The sequence below is a fragment of the Drosophila melanogaster genome, chromosome 2R (assembly GCF_000001215.4).
Source record: "Drosophila melanogaster chromosome 2R".
In the NCBI taxonomy this organism is placed as follows: domain Eukaryota; kingdom Metazoa; phylum Arthropoda; class Insecta; order Diptera; family Drosophilidae; genus Drosophila; species Drosophila melanogaster.
The window spans coordinates 9,326,853-9,350,554 of NT_033778.4; the positions used below are offsets into that span (position 1 = coordinate 9,326,853).

The 23,702-nt window shown below is 43.3% G+C and overlaps 3 protein-coding genes across 4 annotated transcripts in view; 1 reads left to right on the forward strand and 2 right to left on the reverse strand.

Moving 5' to 3' along the window:
• The window catches only part of CG13954 (uncharacterized protein), an 80,172-nt gene that overhangs the window by 17,557 nt on the left and 38,913 nt on the right, over nt 1-23,702 (reverse strand). The gene's annotated exons all lie outside the window — the stretch shown is intronic.
• CG13739 (uncharacterized protein) overlaps nt 1-23,702 on the reverse strand; it is a 42,360-nt gene that overhangs the window by 17,557 nt on the left and 1,101 nt on the right. The gene's annotated exons all lie outside the window — the stretch shown is intronic.
• On the forward strand, nt 18,497-22,011 carry Or45a (Odorant receptor 45a). Its single transcript, NM_078942.4, has 2 exons — nt 18,497-19,652; nt 19,707-22,011. The coding sequence occupies exons 1-2, from the start codon at nt 18,570-18,572 to the stop codon at nt 19,758-19,760; spliced, it is 1,137 nt and encodes a 378-aa protein (NP_523666.3). The 5' UTR covers nt 18,497-18,569; the 3' UTR covers nt 19,761-22,011.

Here is a 23,702-nt window from a genome sequence, read left to right on the forward strand (position 1 = left end):
GCAGCTCTTGTCGCCTGAAAAACTTTCTCGTTGTTTGTGCTGCGTACAATGTAACGTGGTTCTAAGCCAAGATGAACGGGCACATTCCAAAAAGGATAAAAGTCAACAAGGATTGCTTATTGCCTTGTTATAATAATACCAAATACCATTTGCATTTATACAAAACTAAAGCAGAATTAAATGGCAAAATGCCTATATATATATCATATTTTTCAGTTTGAGATTTTTAAAGCACATTTCGAAATCAGTAATCATTGAATAAGATGGTGTTGTTGAACAGATCTAAATGTTAACCAAGTGTTGGTTAACAGCTTAATTATACCTATGTATACCTATAAGACCTAGCTATACCTTGACGTTTAGCCTTCCTGGAATGTGCCCGTTCATCTTTAGCTGAACTTAGTTTCGATTGAAATAAAATTCACAATGAATCAAATCAAAGCAATTTCTCCATGTGCGCGGCATTATTTCTTACCATAATCAGAACGCATGCCCCCACCAGTGCTGCACAATTTTTCGCAATAACTCAAATGCAGCTCAGAAAGCAGCTGCTGCTGCAGTTGAAATTGGAAAATTTTGAAGGCTACGACCGCAGTGGGTGGGAAAAACCTGTGAACGTGATCTGGGTTCGTTCCTTGGACCATATTGATTCGTTTATGTTGTGTAATTTGACAAACATAAATAAATTAGGCCAGCGGAATAACGACAGAACTGGAGGACGGATATTGGCATGGCAACAGGAAACAGAACGACAGCGGCAAAGGCAGAGGCACATGTACATGGAAACAAAGGAAAACGCAGAGCCTGAAACAAAGGCAAACAGAAGCGAAGCAAAGGACGTTTCCCAACGGAAACGGAAATCTCAGGTGTTTGCTCTGGCCTTTGTTGCTGCCTCTCGTTTCCACGCTTTCCGCGCTTTCCGCACTTTCCGCACTTTCCGCGCTTTCCTTTCGCCTTTGCCAGCTGCTGGCGTCTAAACAGCTCCCCGGCTAATTAATCTTATTTTGGCATTTGGGCTGGGAATTTTCGCAACAGCTCTCAACATCATTTCCCAGCTGGGTTATGGATGCGAGTGTGGATCGGCAAAAAACGCGAATAGAGGCAGGCGGAGGAGCAGGAGGAGGAGCACACAACCAGCAACACGCACTTAGAGTAAGCGCATTCTAAACGCTGACACTGATGCTTGACACGAATGACGTGATGAATGTCTCCAGAAGATGTGTTCCTCCGCTTTTGACGAATGTCTCTGGTCGGAACAGCACGCAAAACAATTTCAAGTGTCGTCGCTGCCGTTCAGGTGCTCCATCATACGGGCATGTTCATTTGTTGCTGCCCCCAACCGCACACCTGTCCACCAACTCCATTCAGCCCCATCTCACTCCATCTCAATCCACCTCATCCCACCTGGACTACCTCTTCGCGAGCTTGCAGTTTGTCAACGACAGTTGCATAGAAATGGCACCGAACTAAATCGCATAAATCTCACGAATCTACAGCAAAAGTAACAAAAAGCAGACCGATAGTGTCCATTCTGAACTAAATGCACTGAAGAAAATATCTTTCTCACAAGGCAGAGAAGTATCTTTAAGTTCATAATACTGAAACATAATAATACTGATTAAAACGAAAATAAAATTATATTTAATGTACCTTAACTTAACTTAACTATGACTATTTTGCATATTTTATGAATTACTCTTTATATTTTTTCAGTGCACTTAGAAGCGGATAAACTGATGGTAGACTTGGAGTCGCAGTGAAATTATGAATAGGAAATAACTTCACCGCTTGCGCACGTTTTGTATGCGTCGACTACACCCCCCCTATATCAATCCAATCCAACTACAAGGGGCAGCATTTGAATGGGCGGATGCTGTAACACATGGCGTATACGTATTATTTTTTGTACATTTCTGATAGAGCTTCAAGCTATTTGTCCTGCTCTCCATTCGAGCAATTTTTGCAATGCTCGTGTAAGCTGATTACAATTCAAGAATATCGTCTGCTTTATTTTTCCCATTGAGAGATTAGCACAGCTAAAGCAAAAGTAAATGTGTGTGTGTGCGTGGGCATGACAAGAAATTATTGTGGAAAATGGAAAGTCAATATTGTCCCAGGGCCAGCAAAAATATAATACATAGCATTTGGCATGCAGTCATCGAGAGCGAAAAGCACTTATAGTATTTTAGTTTACACTCGATTGGACAAACGAATATTTTAACGTTGTGAATTGATTTTAATTGAATTTTGTGCGAAAAGGCTCATATATTTTTCCATTTTCACCACCTTAAACTGAAAAAGTCATGCTAAAGTCACGCTGAGTTCTTGGGAGCGGCAATTGTTGTTTGGCCACAGAAAATTAAGTGATTATGAACTTGAAACTTGATCGGCTTTAAACGTGCTCAATGGGATACTCAAATGGGCCAGGGAAGATGCCAAATCGAGATGTGCACTCATCAACTTGGCCCCTTTCATGGCTCCTCGTTTTGGTCCAAATCCGACCCATTAATAGTCGGACAAAAGGCAGCAGGATGTCCGCAATCAAAAGCGTTGGCCATTTGGAAAAGTTGACCAGAGATTCGGAAAAGGCCAGCTGCACTTTCGGTCAACGGCTGCTCGAGTGGAGTGGCAACAGTGTTTCGGGATAACGAGTTTCGCATTGCATGTCATACGCAGAGAAGCGCCAGCAGTCAGTCAGTTAGTCAGTCATTTCCATTAAAATTGGCAACAGTTAAGTGGGAAATAAATTAGAATTGGTAATATAAATCTAATCCCCCCAACATCACCACACCACCGCAGCACCACATGTGCTCTCACACATCCCACATCCATCCAATCTGGGCGTCAAGTTGGAAATGTAATTTGAGCTCAAATTACATTTGAGTGCGGAATTAGCACAGTTGTCAATCTGTGTCCTCTGTCTGAGTGTGTGGAGGAGTCCAGTGTTCGTGTCCAGTGCATTGCTGCATCATATTAATGGGCCCTGCCACATTGTCCGGGGAAGCAAGTTTGCTGGGGCAACAAGCCATCGAGCATCCAGCATCCAGCATCCAGCACCCAGCATCTAGGATCCAACATCCTGCTGGGCCGGTAACTCGTTTACCGTCTGTTGCAGGTTGGAAAATTTGAAAATTCATGAATTCCTCTGTGCGAGGGATCGGGTCATACCAAAAGAAGCTGTTTACATTCAATTTACGGCTGGGAGCAGAAAGCGTTGTAGGGGCCAAGGCTTGTTTGCTTCCCCACGGTAATGATTACTTTGTAGGAAAAAAGAACTGGGATATGCTTGCGGTGTTCCAATCAAAGGCTGGCCATACTGGCCATACTGCCCATTCGACACCTGCCACAAAAGTCGGTCACCTGTTGGCCGAGCAAATTAATTACTCCATTTTCATTTGCTGCCATAAACAATAATTGCATGTAATTAACACGGAGACAGTTTGCAGCGCTTTGGCAAAATGCAAATTGATGCCATCAAGTGAGAGAGAGGCAGCCCATCGACAAGTGGAAAATGAAATATTGTTGCAATTATTATTCTTTCGGTCTGACGTCAAATGCAAATGCAAAATAGCGAAGCCAACGCACAGTTTATGTGTCTGTGTGCGTATTGCCAACACTGTTTCCCTGCTGTGTTTCTGCACTTTTCATGTTTCTCATGCTAATTTATGAATACAAAAGCCTGTCGCCCGTCCTTATCACGCTTGGGAACACAGTGCGTATGCTTAACCATCCGCACAGGGTGGAAATTTATGCAAGAGCAGTGAGATTGGTGCTCCATGTACCACAACTGACTTTGTGCTACAACTTTAAACAAATTGTACCATATCGTGTCCTTAACACGCAACAAATAACAACATTTAAGCCGACTGATTGATTGATAAGCAGCTTAATGTGCGTTTCTTAGTAGGGATTTGAAACATACATAGTTTACAGTATATTTATTTTTGCAGTGACTGGCAACACTTTAACTTAATTGGTTTAGCAGATTAAAAATATTTCAGATTTCATTGCTTAGTTTCTTAGTCCAATTAAAATGTAATTAACAGGCTTTGTAATGAAAATATATAGAATTAATAGAAACGAGCGACATTATTATGACTTATAAAAACAGTTTTCCCTTTGAAAACAAATCTACGTTGCACTTTATTTGTACTGTAATGGACTGCTATGTACATATATTTCAAATATTATCTTACTTATGTGCAATAACAATTCAAATTTCCCAAAGCTTTCTGCATTTTAATTTAGAATGCGTGCACATGTTACCAACTCGGTTAATGGTAGCTGGCCAAAAACCAAGCAGCTTAAGGGCTTATCCGCCAGCTCCCGGCATTCAGGTTTCCAGAGCTCGGTCAGACTGCAAATTGCTTATGCTCTTTGCGTAATTACAAGTGGCCACCTGGCCACCTGAAGCCCAGCCACGCCCCATCCTTTCAACCGCCCCTATCTCTCAGTGCGCCCTTAGCCAACAAACAATCCGCATGTAGCTCATGTGTGACATGAGTCCACTTCGCCGGGATGTGTTCAAAGTTTGTTTTAAAAATTCACATCGCCAAATGGAATGAATATAAATTTGTAAAAATATTACATTACGCTCAGATGTCTAGGACAGCTGTGTGTGGCCCTGTTGGTGAGGGGAGCTGGCTTATTACTTGCAATGAATAAATAAACATGGGATCGTGCGAACGCACAAATGTACCACACACAGGATGTGCCTGTGTTCATGTTTATGCGATGCCCATTTCATGAAATGAATTCCTCTCACTTACACGAGAACTTTGACTTTGAATGCAGGCTGAAAATATCAAATTGTAAACCTGGCAAAATGTTTTCTTATCACCTAATTGTACTATGTGCCTCATATAAGAAAACTATGGACTAATGACATGATATGAGCAAAGGTTATAGTGACCTTCTCCTGACCATCTATAATCGAAATTATCAATTTCAATTAACGAAATTCATGCTCGCCCGAATTCGTGAATCTCATAGCAAAAACGCAACTTGTCTGCCATCCTATATGCCGCCCTTTCACCTCCTTTCAATATCCTTGTGTCGCACAGTCGCTGTTCATATTTCGCAAATAGTTGACATTTTTCATTTGCATCAATTCCGCTGGCACATCTCGCTGCTTGTCTCTTTCGCAGTCTCGTTCACGGTTATGGTTATTGAAATCGACGTTCTACCAGCGAACTTCCGCCGAAGAGCTCGGCTAAATTAAAGACGTGTCCTTCAGTTCTCTTTTGTTTCTTTCCGGAGGGTAACATCATTTCCGGTCAGATGATTCTCATAAAAAGTATCTCATTGTATGAGCAAAGTATTACTTTGTATTGTGAATAGACTATTTCAGGAAACTAAACTATCTTTTATAAGAACGGTTATATTAATCTAAAACATAATTAGGTATGCTAAAATAAAATAACTGGCAGAGTGTTCAAAAATCGGTTTGACTAGGTGGGATTACTGTCAGTTTTTTTTGTTGCAACTTTTTCAGCTTCTTGGGACACATTGGCAGCCTCGCGCGGCCTTAAAATTCCGTTTTATTTTTCATTTTCTGTCGCCTGGCAATGGAAAACTGAAAAGCGGTAGTAGAAATTGATTTTTTCTGCTAATATTCGATGCAGTTTATGGACACGCCAACTTGCCGCACTTGCCGCACTTGCAGCAGCGCCAGCAGCAATATATCTATTCCCATAGTGCATTACTCTAATCATCAGAGGTGAGCTCCACCCTTTTCGTCCCCCATCCCCCGCCTTTATTCGAAGGCAATCTGCGAAATGGATTTTCATCTCATTTTGTTTGCCCTTGCCGCCTGCTGTTTGTTCACTTGCCAAGGAAAAGGAAAAAGCCATCGGAGTGAATGCAGCCTATCGGTCTATCAGCGCATTATTGTATTAATCAATCAACTTGCTGCACTTTCTTTCCAACGAGAGATTTCCAAAGCCATTCGTGGCCAAAGGAGTTCCTCTGCTCAAGGCATGCATATATATGTATATGTAAATATATGTATGTATATAGGATGCAGAGGGTAGGGGCATTTCCATCCACTTGATTTATTGCCCCGTGGGGAGGGAATGCAAACATTTGCGTGCCTCATTAAGCGAGAATTGGCAATTTAACAATTTGTGAATAATTAATATTCAATTATGCAACTGCGTGCAATGATAAAGAAAGCGAAAGCGAACGGCAAAAAAATTCGAAACGCAATCCATTATCCGGCGCACATGGCCGCGCTGATGGATTATTTATGTTGCGGTAATTATACAAAGGGTTCGAGGATGAATGCTCCGGCAAAGGATGTGCTGCAGGCCTATAGATACAGCAAGAACTAGACTGTTATCGCCGACCAGCTGCTGCACATTCCCACCAGTTTTCCACCAGCTATCCACCGATTTTCCCACCCAACTTCCATCTTCATCCTTCCATTTTACGTGCGTCTGGTGCTTGGGCTTTTTTTTGCAATAACCGCAGCGGACAACCCGCAGGACTCGGGGCCATCGATGTGGGACCGCTCCATGTGTCGCACCCAGGATTGTCAAAATATTGGACTCCCAACCAGCACACACACACACACTCCGCCCCAACAGAACACACATACTTATGCGGCACATTTAGCATCATGTGAACAAAAGCAGGTCAATACTTTTATGTTTTCTACTCCAACCACCCACCGCCCCCGCCGATATCCTAGCCCACCTCCCCTCCATGCCTGTGCAAAGTGAAACGTAAAATTGTTTTTTTGTTTGTTTGCTTTCCCCTGTTTATTCTGTCGTTGTCGAGGCCCAGTTTGCTCTCGGCTGCGCAGGAAAAGGAACAGCGATAGGAACGGCAAAATCGGATGGGATATAGGATATGGGTGGATATAGTGGCAGTGGCAATGGTTGTGGCGACATCGGATAAATACGGAAAAAAATCCAAAAGTGCGCAATTGAAGCATAATATTTTATCTATTGGTCATGGCTCAAATGGTTTGCTCCATCAACTGACAACTGACAGAGTTTTTCTTTTTTTTTTGGCATTTCGCAGTGACCTTTTTGTAAGCCAAATTAGAAATATACAGAAGAGGGTATCGACTTGGTTCATTGGTTTTCAAATTTATAAACTGTATTGGGAATTATTTTTACTACTACTTCTATAAAAAAATGTGACATTTTACAGAAGTAGTCCTTAAATATATTATACAATATAATAAAACTGCCTATCTGCCTATATGCACACAGCTCAAATTATTTAAATTTCGTTGCACTAGCCTATGGGAAATCAATTTACGACTGCCAAAACACAAATCGCTGCGATCGTCCTCGGCGTTTTTATAGTGGAATCGAAAAATCGCAAATCAAAATGGACAAATATATGGAGGGAAATAAAATTGTGGCCCCTTGTGCGCCAAGGCCAAAGTCAACAGCAGCGGCCTGCAGGATTTTCGAAGGGCGCGGCACTTTCAGTCATAAACAAGAAGAGTTTCCCAGAAACCGAAACCAAAACCAGACGATAACTTTGACCGGAGACCGGAGCCGAAACCTTTTGCCTGTTTGCATTAAAAGCTTTTTAATTTGTATTCTAATTTCAATATTTGCTTGTGCTCAACAATGAAATGAAATCCTGGCCGTAGAAAACGTGAAAAAGGATAACTGGGCGGGGCAGCCTCGCATGTGCGTGTGTGCTATTGTGCTTGTGTGCGTCTGAGTGCAAAATGGCGAACAAAATATGCAAATGACATTAGGCCATGTAGCATAACTTCTGGCACGTTTAGGCCGCCTCGATGGAGCGCAACCAGGCTTCAGCTGGAGAAGTGGAGTGCTGGAGAACCGGTGGCGGAAGCCTTGAATCGTTTTTTAAGTGTTCGTGTCGGAAATCTTAAGACTTTCCACCGTAAAGTAAATGAAAAAAATATATAAAGAGAAAAAGAGCTCTCGGCTGGATTAAGTTTGAGAAATCATACGTTTCGACTCTCGAGGGAAAATTAAAATTAAATATGGTTACGGTTTACGTTTTATGTGTGAGTTTAAGTTTCTTTGACCTTTTAACTTAAGTAATTAAAAAACGAAAGGAAAATATAAAGAATCATTTAAATTGTTTTCGTGAATTTATATACATGAATCTCGAAACTTTAGAAAAGCGACAAAACGTTTGATAAAGAAATTAAACATGCGATACATTAAAAAGTTATATTTTAAAAGTTTTATCCCCAGCTTTTGGCAAATCAAACATTTGAACAATGGAATAACACTTGTCAATTTGCAAATTGCGTTTAAAGGCTGAACAAATATTTGTGAGAGAAGCTAACATAGATTTTAAGAGGAATTTATTTAAAGTCGTAGCTTGTTGGCTTTCGTGATTCAATTAATTAAAGATCGAAATATCATAATGTTAATCCAAATACCAATAATTCCTACGTATTCTGATTAAAGTTGTTAGCGCGACCAACCTAACGCAAAGAAATTCGCTAATTTGAGCAAATAGTCGCTGAGCAGTGTTCTCGCCTGCAACTCTGGCGACACGCGGCGTATACGCAATTTGAATGGCCTGGCCCCTTCGATTGTACGAATTTTGCACAGCGGGCAGCGAATTTTGCAACCAGCTGGTGTCATAGCATGATGCGGAAAATGGATGCCCGCCAGGGGTGCTGGCTTTGGAAAATGGTGGTAAAATGCATTTTCTATTTTTGCAGTACTGATGAGAGATGGACCGTGTGGATTGAAGGGTGAAGTGCAAACGGAGGCTGTCAGTGCGAACCGTTGACAGATTTGCACTGGGGAATTCTATTTCAGGAGCCGATTAGATGGCCTGTCATCGCCAGCTGAAATGAGGGCTACAACTTTGTGTCGTTCGTCGGAAATGTTGGGGCCGAAGCGAATGTCAATGATGACCGCAAATGGATGTGGCCCGGTCAATCCCAAGCTGACATATCCAGCCCCCACCCTACCCGCCAATCCATTTCCCTAAGGAACAAAGGTTCGCGAAAGGTTTGACTCCGCCACCTCCTCCTCATCCTCCTTCTCCTCGGAGGAGGAGTAGATTCCGTCAGTTCCGTGTCAGTAGCAGTACGACAGTTTCCGTCGGACGGACGAGCATCCCCACTTGACGGACGGCCGAGCAGGATGTGTGAGCTCCACGGCTGGCGTCACAAGGTCCGTCTTTGAAGTCGCTACTCAAGGGGCGATTTATGCATATTAAAATAATTTTTTATTAGCCCATCTCAGTCCGTTGGCTGCCGAAAAGTTTCTCATCCGTGGCTCCGATTACAATGGCGAACGCAAAGTTTCCGTTTGAAGATGCCATGTACAATGATGCCCTTGTAGTCGTATTTGCACTGCTCTTATTGAGTTAAACAGTTCGGAAAGTTGAGAACAGGTCGACACGGGCTGACGGGGATGTGAGGAACTTTGCTGACTGCTTTGGCACTTGAAGCTGACTTTCTGACTCGAATTCGCATTGTTTGACTTAAATTGCTTGTCCGGACTTGCTTGTCTCAAATATTGCATGCGAAAACAGACAATGCTCGCTCGTAAGTAAAGTAAGTAGAAAAGTTGCCCCTTTCACTCGACTTGGTTAATTAAAAACAACTTGACTGATGCATTGTCCTGGCGTGTCAGGTCCTGCAACTTGCCAGCTGAGTCCTGGCCTGGTCAAGTTCGCGCAAGACATTAAATGCCTTTGGTCGGCAAGGAGACGTCCCGCTCAATTCGCGGAGACAAAGACTTAATTGCTTTCCCCACTGCCACCCCACTCATGCACACACTGTGTGGGACAAGTTAGTGGCCATTACGAGTCGAGCAGCTGCATCACGCAAAGAGCCACAGTGCCTGCAACAAATTGGGCCCTTGCCTTGAAGAATGCACCGTTTTCTGGCCCAAATGGCGGAGGAACTGCAGCCGAAACTGAAAAGAATGCCTCAGCCTGATGCAAATAACTTGCGAAGGCGGAAGCGAGCCAAGGCGAAACTGACAATGAACGCAAATGAAAAAGTGGCATGGAAGGGGAAGGTGGGATACTGAGGTAGGAAAAGGATACCACAGAAATGTGGGCCATGGGCAACAGTTTTTGATTTGCATAAACAAAAGGATCAAGTGTGGCGAAAGTGGCTACCCAAGTGGGCAGCTGATTGAAGATGATGCGGCTGCCTGCCTGCACACAAACCATCATGTTCCAAAACTTTCTGCGGCAAAAATCAGATCAAAACCGAAGGCATTCGTACTAATGCATGTAGAAAAGGTTCAACATTTTAAATATGAGTTTTAATTATGAATATGAAGTCATATCATTGATATCAGTTAATCTTTCGTCGTATTAAAGTTGCAAGAATGAGAATTTAAATCCCAAATTTATATAAGAAAGAAGTATTATCCATTAACAATATATGTAATTCTGGTTTAAACATTTAATCTGCTTAAAATTGGTTTCAGTGCAGCTTTCTGGCTGCCACATGAACCGCCAAGGTCGAGATAATCCACCTGGCCAAGCAATTCCGTGTAGCCTGTGGTCTCGGCGGAATGAAAGCCAAAGGAAGGATGGAATCCAGGGGAGGCCCAAAAGGAGGATGATGACGAGTGAGTGGGTGGGTGGGTTAACTGGCCTCAGGATGTTGCACACTCAATTTCCTGCGCGCATATCGCGGTTTCGTCTGTCAACAAATGCAACAAAAGAAACAAAGGCTTAACGGAGTTGATTGTTTGCCTGGCTGGCTTCCCAGTTCTGGACCTCTATATCGGCCATGTCTTCAAACCCGCCTCACTGCCACGGCTTAGCTGCTTTGCATCTCGCTCCTGCGATGTTTATGCCAAAACTAAGCAGCATCCTACCTGAAGATGAGTAGAGAGCTATTATTCGGGCAAGGTGCTAAAGATTCGTGGGGAATTGTTTTGCCAGCTGTCAGTCTGTGTCTGTCTGTTCTGCTCTGCTCTGCTTTTCTATCGTGACTCTATCGTTATCTGTTATCCTTTGTGACCTCTTTTGAGGACTTAAAGACTGATCCTTCCCTGATGCTGCAAACTTATTCCGGCATGTAATCGGAATAGTTCCCATTCCTTCCCTCCGGCTGAAACTCATTTTAGTTGCAAATTTGCTCTCGAGACAAGTTCGGTTCTCAATCGAGGCTGGGGGAAGATTGATTTTCTGGGGTGCCTCGATAAGAATCAGCTGACGTCACTGACACACACACACAAACACACCGATACACAACAAACACTCAAGTGCATTTATTTTTATTCCACACCAACACACACTCATGCACTTGGACAATGGCGGCTGTAAATATTAAGGAGTGCATATATAGCGTTAGCCTTCGGTTGCGTTTCGGTCAAGGAAATGGACTGTGCCCCACTTACAAAGGACACCCGCCGAAAGGACATTGTGCCCGTTTTCTATGTGCATATATAAGTGGACAAATGAGTGCACATAAATAACTATTTTTTTGCGCTGCGCCCTTTGTTTCTGTTGCCTTTTTAATCACATTTCTTTGTTCGCATTCCTTGTTGCATATTGATGTCTGTCGAAAAGAACCGAAAGACGAAAAATGGCGAACAACTTTTGCATTTGCAGCACTTGACAATTTTGCACTTGAAAATGTGCTCGGTTTCTTTTTTTCGCCCAGCTCAAGCGCATTTTGACAGTTTTGCCTCTCCTTTTTGGCCAGGCCAACTACTGATCTGTGTCACAGTATGTGTGTGGTAAAAGCTTTCAAGCATACACGCCCGTTGCGGGCAGCGAGGAAGCGGGGAATGGGGAAGGGGAAAGGGGGAGCCCCATTTCAGCGAAATGCGCTCGTTCGCTCGCTTATGTTAATTAAGCCCCCACTTAGCCCGGCCAAACTATTCGAAAAGAAAAACGCTGAGTGTTGCTCTACTGCAAGGGCTGGATTTTCCACCATCCATCCAGCCACCCAGCACTTTTCCATCACGCCAACGCCCAGGTCCACTCGCCCTCACCCCATCCCATCCCACCGTTCATCTGCAGAACTTACAGACTTACATCAAACGCCGCACGATGCTGATGACATTGCGCATACGCCACGTGGGCCTGCAGCTGACATCGGTCCGCACCAGCTGTTGTTGATTTTTCGCCTCTCCCCTGTATTTTGTTGCCTCTCATAATCGGGTTGACTTAATCAACTTTCTTTCGGCTAGATTAGCCGCCATTATTAAGGATTAATGCAGCCATTGTTGGAGCCGCGCGCCTTTGTTGCTGCGCCCATTATAATCGTCGGCATCAAGGTCGTCCGCATTTTTTCGGCCCCATTGTCAACGCAATTTTTCATCCGCCCACCGCGCACCGGCAGCGTTGCTTATTTTTTCAGCGTTTCTCATAGATAAAGCGCATAAATGATCAAAGGCCTTGAATAAAACATCAAATAACGCGCTTGTCAAGCGCCAATCGAGGCATGGTAATGAGAAAAACAGTTTGGCATGCCAACCGTCGGGTCAGTGGAAAGCCATGAAAAGCGATGGAAAGCGGTGGAAAAATCTACCGAGTGGGTGGGCCAACTGTCAGCCGTTTGACAAGCAATTAAGCCAACACAAGTGCGGAGCAAACCAGCTACTGGCACATGGCGAATGAATTCGGTGATAGCCACAGCCAAACGGGGGGCGGGCCAATTAGATGCTGGCCACGAAGAGAGAGAGAGAGTGAGTATTAAAATCAATTAGAGATTCGGTCGAAACATGCACTCAGGTAAACGATGCTTAACTGCCAGGCTATCTAATCTGATTTTAATTAAGCTGATAGTCTGCTATTTGCAGGCGCCCTGCAATCCGGCACTGGAAAAAACTCGGTATCCTTTATAAACATACCTATCACATAACAAATAAATTAACGCAGCAAAATAAATATTATAATAGAAAGTGAATGATAATGATATCGTATTTAGCATGCAAATTATTACCACTTTTTCTTTTGTTTTTTTCCGGACACTATATATTTCTGCAATTAATTTTAACCTGATCAGCTGATTACCCCTGTGTAATCTCACCCAGTTGCCAGTAGCTTCGGTTTGTAATTTTCTGCCGCCATCCTGCAGCCTGGCATATGGTCAATTATTACACACAAAACATTTGTTATTAATGAGCAGGACAGAGGGCCAAAGGGATCGGGGTGGACACCATTGCCGCAAGTCGATTAGACCAATTAGTGTGGGTATTGACAATTGCGGACATTGCAATTAATTAATCCAAATGTAAATGTCCACTGCATATGCACGAGCACTGGTCGATATATGGCCAATCTGGAACCACTAATTGCGATCTCTTCGCCCTCGAACATTCGCTTTGATGTGATAATGGCCACCGATGAGGAGTGACCTCTTTGGGTGGTCCTAAGCTGCCGTCTTTCCTGGCCGAGATGGGATGCGATGGGACGGAATGGGTGAGTAGTGCTCGGAACACACGATTGACACAGTTATTAAAAACGACATGTAGAATTGGCATTCAGGCATGCGGGCAACGACATGGCCGTCGACATACTTAGGCGCATAGTTTGACAGAGCCGAGAAAAGAGTGGGCCTGTGTACCCAAACCAACCAACTAAACACCCCCCACCCAAGCCCACTAACTTGGCTGACAGGCGTGCAAAGTGGCCAACAGCAGGGTGCCAGCCAGGGCCCTCGTCGATGTCGATGTCGAGATGGCATGCCACTGGCACTCAAAACGGAAAAGGAAACATTCCCCGAGATTTCATCGGAACAACAGGGGGAAAGCGTTAAGGAATTCAATTAGGCAGATGAGTGGCCATATGAATGTGGGCGTAAGAGTGTGCACCGCCCGTTGGAAAAGTGCTGGCCAAGTCAAAGGCAAAAGTCAGAGACATCTGACACTTCACATGCTCGGATGAGGGCGCCTTATTGGCCTCAAGTTGTGACTAAGCTGATGTTGCTGATCCCAGAGATGAGTTCCAGAGGCTTAAGGGCCCAGCAAATTTTCAATACACCCACAGTACCATCGAAGAACGGTTTATACAAGTTAGCAGTTATGCAGCATATCCTTCAAGGCAATAACACTTGCGCTCTTGCAAAGCTCACTTAGAGGTGCATTTCATACCACTTTTAAGCAAAGGATTTAATGGAAAAAGATTTTCAAATAATCTAGCATTATCTTCAATTGTCAAACCACTTGCATCGACCGCTTCATCGTCTATTTCCACCACGTTGCAAGCAAACCAAACATTATTCATGATCTGGTTGCTTTTGAGCGTTGGTCGTGCTTTTCTGCAGTTTGGCGCTCGTTTATCATTCATGTTTCTGCATTGAGACTTTGTTCCTCGACTCTGTTTGCTCAGCAAATGTTGTGGTGGAGTTCCAGCGGGCTTTGAGTGGGAGGCTCCACGGGAGGCCAGCTGGGAGGCGTCACCGTGGCTCGAACTCAGCTCAACTGAAGCGTTTTAATTGCTGCATAAATATTAGCTTAAAATTAGCTCATTGTGCACTGGATAGCGTTCAGCTCAAGTTGAGATTCAAACTCTATCGCGGGCCTGTATGCCTGTATAGATATCCGAGTTTCGGTTTCTGTGTGTGTGTGTGTGTGTGTGTGTCTTGCTACAGTCAATTACCACATATTTGTCTATAATTAATAAGCTCTTCCCATGGGGCCCCAGATTTGTCCCGCTGCAGCTAAGGCTTTAAGCAAACAGCAATCACTTCTAGCGAATCTTCAGTCGTCTGCGAAGTTTCCCTTATTCAATTTGGTAGTTTGTGCTGGAGTTCCCTCTTTCAGAACTTCTGACGCAACTCTTGCAGTTGAACAACTCTCGCAGTACGTTCGATTTTCGTTCGTTTATTTATTTATGCCATTTGCTGCACAATCCTCTCAATTTTCCCCTCCGCAGGTAATAGCTTTGTGTTTGCCCTTGTCTATTTTTTTTACGTTCAAATTAATTTGAGCTGCACGAAAAGAGTGCATAGTTGTTCATGTATGCATCATGATGGCATAGGAGGGGTAATGCCAGTTCACGTGCAAAATGTAACATTCGAAACCACTTTAAAAACCGAAAACCACGAAAATTGCATGGTTGCCCCCCGGAATTTGTGGAAATTTTCCAGTATTAGGCACAAGTACCCTAATACTGGGTACACACACATTATAAATTTGTAGTCCAACTAAAAATGAGTATTCACTCATCATTCACATCCTGGAAAATTCACATAGATATCTCGAGTTGGGTCTACAAACATTCTTTGACTTGTTAGACTCCTGTAAATGCATGAATACAGCAATGATTATGCAAATCTTTAAGAACGTATCACTTTAAGGACCTTCACACGCTACTTTGGGTGTCTTTTTTCGAAATGCACTGCATCTGCTTGGAATGCAACATTGACACTCCCCTTCATCCGCCGCCCACTTGGGCTTGTCAATCAAGACGATACTCTTCCTTCGTTAGGGGAGCTTTCTTCGACACTTTGTGAGATGTTCGTGCTGCAAGGACACGCTAAACGTATGCAAATCATTATGTTAATCGGGTACCATCAAATTTTTTGGCGTCATTCATCACACTGAGCCACACTTTGCACTTGGTAATAGCAGCTTCTCACTCGCCCGCTCCATTATCCCCTTCTCTCCAGCAGCTTTCAGCCCCTCCTTTCGTAGTAGTAGCCCATTCCCAAACCCTTTCCAACATCCTTCTGGACCACTGCTTGCTTTGCTCTTGCTGCTGCTTAACGCCCGCGTGGCTAAGCCAAAATTTACACAGGCACAGCGAGTTTGGTCGTCAAGGATGCTTGGTTATGCTGAAATTTGCACTTTTCCGACACACACACACACATGCAGTGAAAGGCACACACACACACACAAGGATATACACACATGTACTAGCAGCAGCATAAGTAAACAAGTTTAGTATAATCAACGGTTGGCTGCCTGCCGGGCTATACAAAAAAGTGTTGCACATCGGCTTACAAAATCCACACCCGCAACGAAGCCAACCTGCTCCCCCCACCCCCCCCCCCTCTTCCCTTCATGAGCATGTAGATGACGTAGTATATGTTTTTATTAGCATGCTTTGTATGCCCTGTACGCTGTCAGGCTCACGAGCAAGTCGGGGCTGGGCTGCATTTATCAGCGGAATGGGGGCAGGGGTTTTGGGCAGGATTCACCTGTCTCACGGCGCTCGTAAAACCACATTACCTGTGATTTCCGAACACAGGATGGCTTGTTCATCAGCGTTGCAGTCGAGCACGGGCACGAGGACGTAGCGATTGGGAACGGGATATCTGCCGGTGGCCCTTTGGCGCCATTGTGCCACGTTCATTGAATGTTTTTCTATTAATTTTTTATTGAATGATGCTTTTGCCCCACCACACAGCATACTTCCACGCAGGTTGGGAGTGGCTCATTCCCTGCGGCGGCATGCTAACTTTATTCAATTCCTTCGCTGCTCATGTGGAACACACACTCGATGTACCTCTCAACCTGTCCCTCTCTAACTGCATCCAGCGCTCCCTTTCTATCTTAGTTACATTCTCTATTTTCAGCCGGACAAGAGAAAGCTGTGTAATGTGGCTGAAAAATTGCTAGTACTCAGGATGCAACCTAGTCGAAGGAATGGCCATTAAGTACACTCGAGGCACAGATACCCTTGAATTGGATTAGGATTTAGGATTTAAACATGCAAATTCTAATAATACAAGCCATAAATTTAAATAAAATACCAAATTGTTCACTTTTCTCAAAGTTTATTAAGTCACAAACTTGTTAACTTTTCTGTGGTGGCTTGTGTTCAAATAAAACATCATATGATTAACAGCAAAGGGATCAAAGACTCGTATTAAATAAAATGTTTTCCCTATGGTATCTTTGGTAATCTCTTTGGTATCTCCCAGCTCCGTACACTCTATCTGTACCCCTAAACTCCCGCTGATAGGGCAACAAATGATCAACATGATGTGAAACATTTTGCTAGTTCCTTAAACTGAACAAAAGAAGACGAGTTGGGGGGCAAGTGGGGTCTGGCAAGCAAGAGTTCGGCAAGCTGGTTAAGCCTGGCATGCCACTCCATTTGGAAGACGGTTTTTTTTTACGGTTCGCCACAAGCTCATAAAAAACCTCCAAAATGGGTGACACACAAAGGAGTCGCACATGCACACACACAGCCACACCTTCACTTACATGAAGGCAATGAAATAAACAAAGCCGCAAAAGACACGAAAACCTCAGTGGAGCGAGAGAGATGGGCACATGGTGTGCGAAAGAGAGGGAGAGATGTTTCAGGAGAAAGAGACAGATGGTAAGCAAATTGCTGAGGAGTCCAAAAGCCGGACCGACGTCAAAATTATCGAGCAGCAGGTGTGCTCTTCTCCGTTTTCCCCATTTTTCTTTTTTTTCTCTTTCTCACTCTCATTGTGCCTCTCTCTTTCGCACATACTGACCCTCTCTTTCGCACACAGCCACTGGCATTATTGCTTTTGTGGCTTTTCGGTAAATATTTTGCATAAAATATCAATTTGATATGCAAACGGGCGAATATGTGAAAACGTGCGACTGCAATGACTACTCAGACTCTATGAAATTTAAATAAAAATCTGCAAGTGTAAATTTAATTAATTACTGAACATGTTTTTCAAACATAACTCTTTGTATTCACAATTGGCCGGAGGCCAACATATGTACATAGCTCGCTCTAAATAACGTTGCATAACTTTTGTAGCCGCAACTTTGAACAAGTCAGCTACGAATATCCTTCGGAAAAATGCAAATGATGGTTATTAAAATTCCAGGAAAAGGTCTTTATTTGGCACACCCACTCTAGATTAATTGAGAGCAGTTAAGGTGACATTAAGCCGAACCCAAAGGCAAAGAACCCAAAATGCAAATCGGGGGGAAAAAACGCTTGGAGATAATGTGGCCTGGCAAATGGCTATTTCACTCGATTTCGTCTAGTCCCGGCGATAAATTTCGAAAGCAGATTTACTTGTTGATTTCCCACGTAATTGAATTACTCGCGAATAAAGTGCGGACCAAATGGGTCCCGACATTTTCCTCCCAGAGGGCAAACAAATTGGGAAAAAAAAGGATTTTTGGGGCCAGCCCAAAAATTAATTTCATTTTGGTGTATTTACAGGGAATTTTTACGCTAACTTTTTGGTACAAAATACACAAATTTAAAAGGAATTTAAAAGGAAAAATGCTTTGCTCTAGCCCAAATGTCAAGGCTACAGAAAAAATTATATCTATCACAACTTGTTCATAATCATAACCCTTGCGGTCTTGTATAAGAACATGCCATTGTCCAGTCAGGCATTTAAATGTTAAAGTGAAAATAAATAGATAGATAACCAAATAGAATGTAAACAAATAGGTAAACAACGTGTCGCACCACTTCCACTTGTGTTGGGTATTTATTTGTTAATACGATATTTACGCCCCCCTAAATGGAAATGGGAAAATTTCCAATCAAAACAGCACAGCCAGTGTGGTAGTGGTAACCGTGTCACGTAGCCTGTTAACGGATGAAATAAATATTTCAGGCACAATTTCAGGGGCGGCAACGGCATCCACTTAGCTTTCTTTTTTTTCTTTTTTTTTTTGCCCCCAGTGGCTGCTATAAAAGTTGGTGCAACAACGAAATCCGGTTGAAAGACCAACATGGACGCCAGCTACTTTGCCGTCCAGAGAAGAGCTCTGGAAATAGTTGGATTCGATCCCAGTACTCCGCAACTGAGTCTGAAACATCCCATCTGGGCCGGGATTCTCATCCTGTCCTTGATCTCTCACAACTGGCCCATGGTAGTCTATGCCCTGCAGGATCTCTCCGACTTGACCCGTCTGACGGACAACTTTGCGGTGTTTATGCAAGGATCACAGAGCACCTTCAAGTTCCTGGTCATGATGGCGAAACGAAGGCGCATTGGATCGTTGATTCACCGTTTGCATAAGCTAAACCAGGCGGCCAGTGCCACGCCCAATCACCTGGAGAAGATCGAGAGGGAAAACCAACTGGATAGGTATGTCGCCAGGTCCTTTAGAAATGCCGCCTACGGAGTGATTTGTGCCTCGGCCATAGCGCCCATGTTGCTTGGCCTGTGGGGATATGTGGAGACGGGTGTATTTACCCCGACCACACCCATGGAGTTCAACTTCTGGCTGGACGAGCGAAAGCCTCACTTTTATTGGCCCATCTACGTTTGGGGCGTACTGGGCGTGGCAGCTGCCGCCTGGTTGGCCATTGCAACGGACACCCTGTTCTCCTGGCTGACTCACAATGTGGTGATTCAGTTCCAACTACTGGAGCTTGTTCTCGAAGAGAAGGATCTGAATGGCGGAGACTCTCGCCTGACCGGGTTTGTTAGTCGTCATCGTATAGCTCTGGATTTGGCCAAGGAACTAAGTTCGATTTTCGGGGAGATCGTCTTTGTGAAATACATGCTCAGTTACCTGCAACTCTGCATGTTGGCCTTTCGCTTCAGCCGCAGTGGCTGGAGTGCCCAGGTGCCATTTAGAGCCACCTTCCTAGTGGCCATCATCATCCAACTGAGTTCGTATTGCTATGGAGGCGAGTATATAAAGCAGCAAAGTTTGGCCATCGCACAAGCCGTTTATGGTCAAATCAATTGGCCAGAAATGACGCCAAAGAAAAGAAGACTCTGGCAAATGGTGATCATGAGGGCGCAGCGACCGGCTAAGATTTTTGGATTCATGTTCGTTGTGGACTTGCCACTGCTGCTTTGGGTGGGTTTTTAGTAATGGATTATTAAGGCATACTTAAGATATTATATCTTGCAGGTCATCAGAACTGCGGGCTCATTTCTGGCCATGCTTAGGACTTTCGAGCGTTAGCCCATCAAATCGAAGCTTGAGAATAGTTACCTCTTAATGAACAAAAATGATTATAATTTCTTAATCAATCAATAATCTTTAATAGTCGAGTACATTTATTTGGAAATATTCATGGGCAAGCGATCCAAACATCCACAACCCAACTCCAATCAGTTGCCATTTGGACGAGCATGTTTTTGACGGGCTCAGCTGCCCCGAAGGGATCTCATGCCCCAGGTTGATGCCACTGCAGGCAGATGGAGGAGCATATGAAATTCATGAGGGCATTCCACAAAGGCAGCTAGCGAAGCCAGCTCATGCGTGTGGCCATGATGTCAGTCGTGTGTGCATATGGGTACTCGTATGTATTGTATGTATATAGATGTATACACCAGGTAGTCGGAATTTGTTAGTATGAAAGTACGAAAGTATGCAACATCAGCAGCATCGTTCAGGTGGGGAACAAGTTGCTGAAAAATAGCTACTCAAACTATGTGCACCATGCTGCTTGCCAGCCAATGGCCTCGGGCTCCTTTTTCGACTCAGCCCGGGTCTTGAGCTAGTTTCGGGGCTTCGGGATCAGGATCAGGTGGAATGCGGACCTAAGAACCCTGCCCTTATCCTTCGTGCCTTGCGGAATGTTGCCTGCTACGGAATTTCTGGCTTGATGTTGCCGAGATTCGAATTCAGTCGGAGGCTAAGTCGCTTGAACGGAATTTGTTTTATTAAATTTTACAACTCGGTATTTTGCACATGCAAAATGGACTCAGTATTTCGGACTCCGTGCACCACCGTTTTACCAAAAAGCTGTGACAAATTGTGCGGGCGTGGAAGCCAGGCACCTCGGATTATGTTACAAATTACGACAGCGCTATTGCGGGCATAATTAATTTTTGTCTCTGACATTTGATTTATTGGTCTGCGTTGGTCAGCATCTTTGGCTTGACTTCGAAAAAACAAATGAGCAGCGATTAATAAGCGCGAATCGCTCCTGGCCATTACGCACCTGCGGCACAAACAGCCAACAAAATTCGAGCATCAACCTGCCACAGCTAGCTGGGTTTGCTGGGCGGTATAACTTTACAGCAAATTGTGGCCAAGATAAGAGCGGATGGCCAAGAGCCACAAGCTGAAAATAGTGGTGAAAAAAATCACCATTTTATGTGTATTAAAAATGTGAACAAAAACGAACAGGAGCGAGCACAGATTTTGTTTGCGGTTCGTTGAGCACACAATAATTCCATCAGCATCAGTGGCAGTAGGAAAAGTGGGCGTGGCAGGCGTGTGTGGGCGGTGGGGTAGAGATAAAAGTGCTGGCAGCACTTTCGCTGCATTGCTTTTTTTGTTTTTTTGCAGTTGTTGCGGTGTATTGTGTGGGCAGTGCCACGAGGCGAATGGTTAATAATCGAACAAAAAGGTCCTTAAAGCTGTCGCGCAGTGAGCAAACGTTTATGCAAAGTAAATTGATATGCAAACTGCAAATTTCAATGGCAATTCAAACTTAAATGTCCTAATGCAGTTTTATCTTTGTAAAACAAAATGGTGGCCAGCTGGTAGTTTCCCGCAAGCATTACCCCAGGGCTTATGGTTTGCATTTAACCAACAAAAAATCTAACCTAAAGTTTTACAACAAAATTGATTTTTCAATTTCAAAATGAATTGCCTGAAATGAAGAAAACAAAAACTATCAGTATTTTAATGCGAAAATTGAAATGCCAAGCTTAAATCAAGTTCGCAATGCGGAAAAGTGGCCAAACACTTATTCAATTCACCCGAAGTGGAAATTCAAATTTTCGAACACAAATGCTAATTCAAATTAAATGGAAAAACCCAGCCGTTTTCACGGTAATTCCACCTCTTTGGCCACCGGAAAATAGGAAGCACAAAAAATGTCCCACTTTAATCGGGCTTGTGTTTGCCAAAGCTATATTTTCATCTGTATATATGTACAATATAAATGTATAACATATATTTTTCGGTTAAGCATACAAGGCGGCTGTGCAGGGCCTTGATGAAACTTTTCTAATTAAAATTGTGCGGCTTGTTGAAAGGTTTTTCCAACGGCGAGGGGCCGGCGAAGGGCGGGCGCGGAGATAGCCAGTTTTAATAGAAATTACATTAATTAATATTTAAAATATGCTTAAATACACATTCCTATGCATTAATTAATACGGGCTGGCGGCACACATACAGCGAGTAAACAATGAAACGTGACTGGAACTAACAACGAATTGCGCCATAAGCCAAACGTTGGCAGGCAGGCACTCCAACTCCAGGACTAAACGGAGATTTGACTAATTACAGCACGCCCCCTAATTTCTTGTTTATTTGGTTAAATTTAATTTCAAATGCCACAAATGCGACAATCGAGCTGAGCCATGGGGCAAACAGTAGCGGTGATTACAATGTTTTATTGACTGTTTTTACCCACATAATTGCCACAGATTTGGACATTGTCCAAATCGACTTGTTTTCCCCTCGAGACGAGACGAGTCTCCCCACTTCCGAAATCGCTTCTCCCAGTCGCTATTTTCGTCTCCTCAGCTCAGTTTGGAAACTTTGATTTACGCCACCCGTTCCTAACCCACTTTTATGGGACTTTGTGTGACCCATTTGAACATTTGGCTTGCAGCGGCTCCCTTGCGAGGATGTGGATGGGAATGTGGATGCCACATGCATGACAAGCACTTATGCAAATTATATGGCGCACTTATGTGCGGGCAGAGGATTCGACTTTATTTGTCGGAATTTCGATGGGATTTTCAGCAGCAAAATTAAAATAAAACATAAATGTATAACAAACTTTCACTAAGTGCAAGCGGGTTCAAGCGAATAATGGTCATAATTTTTTTGCGAGATAAAATATTAATACTGAACTCGACCAGAAATAGTGAATTCTAAAATGATTCCATATATGTCATATAGAAACATATTAGGCTAATTAGTTGTTAAAATTATACGTCGAATGAATCATTCAGAACCATTATTCGGTTTTTTTTTGTTCTGGACATTGATTCACACGACTATATGTTTTCCTTTTTAAATGTAATTCATACTTTTAAGCTAAACAAATAAATAGACGCCCAAAGTTGCAAGAAAAAAAAAAAAAAATAATTTAAAAATTTAACAAACACATAAATATTTGCAAGCACACAGGAAAACGATTGGTTAAACACAAATTTTTCACATGTTTGGAACCAGAACATTCTGGGCAGAAATCAATCAACATATTTGCACTCTTTCGAAAGAACGTTCTGCACTTAAAAGCATATCAAAATTGAAATTTCAGTAGGAGCAGAGCGCGAATGGTAATTAAAAACCGAAAATGTTTTTCGCCTTCTTCCTGGAATGTCATTAAATAATCAGCATGGCGGCTATCATTATCCGTCATTCGCAACCAAATACAATAATTAATGATGCCACAGAGCCCGCCCAAATTGCAATTACCTTATGCATAATTAAATTATAATTCATTAGACATGAGCCCTTGCTGTCTAAATCACAGCACTTAAATATTACCAATGCGAAAAACCATCTCGATACGTAATCAAATGAGACTAAATCAATAGGCTTAAAATGGGTCTTTAGCCCCTACAACATTTTTTAAGCACTTTATAACGAGCAAATTTTTCTAAAGGGGGTCTTGACTCGACTCATTTGGGTAAATCAACTCGATGGCAACTCGATGCTGAGATGCACAGATAAAAATGGTATTGTGATTATACAACATTTAGACGGGTAGTTAAGGGGCGAAGCTGGATGATATGGAAATTGCAAATGCCATTGTTTGTGCCGAAGTGGGACTGTGAATGTGAAATTGTTTAGAGGCGACGCGCGACAAGAAAATCGCAGAGCAATGGGCGGGGGAAATGTTTGAAAAATGACTTTTCTTCGGCACTGAGAATCCGCTCGGCAATGAGTCTGCCATTTTCTTGTTGCAATGTCGCATGAGCTGGTGATTTC

Bases quoted from the DNA above. Each gene is read 5' to 3' on its own strand.
- Or45a (NM_078942.4), top strand. From the start codon at position 18,570: ATGGACGCCAGCTACTTTGCCGTCCAGAGAAGAGCTCTGGAAATAGTT. The intron at 19,653-19,706 runs GTGGGTTTTTAG...TATATCTTGCAG, and splicing joins ACTTGCCACTGCTGCTTTGG to GTCATCAGAACTGCGGGCTC.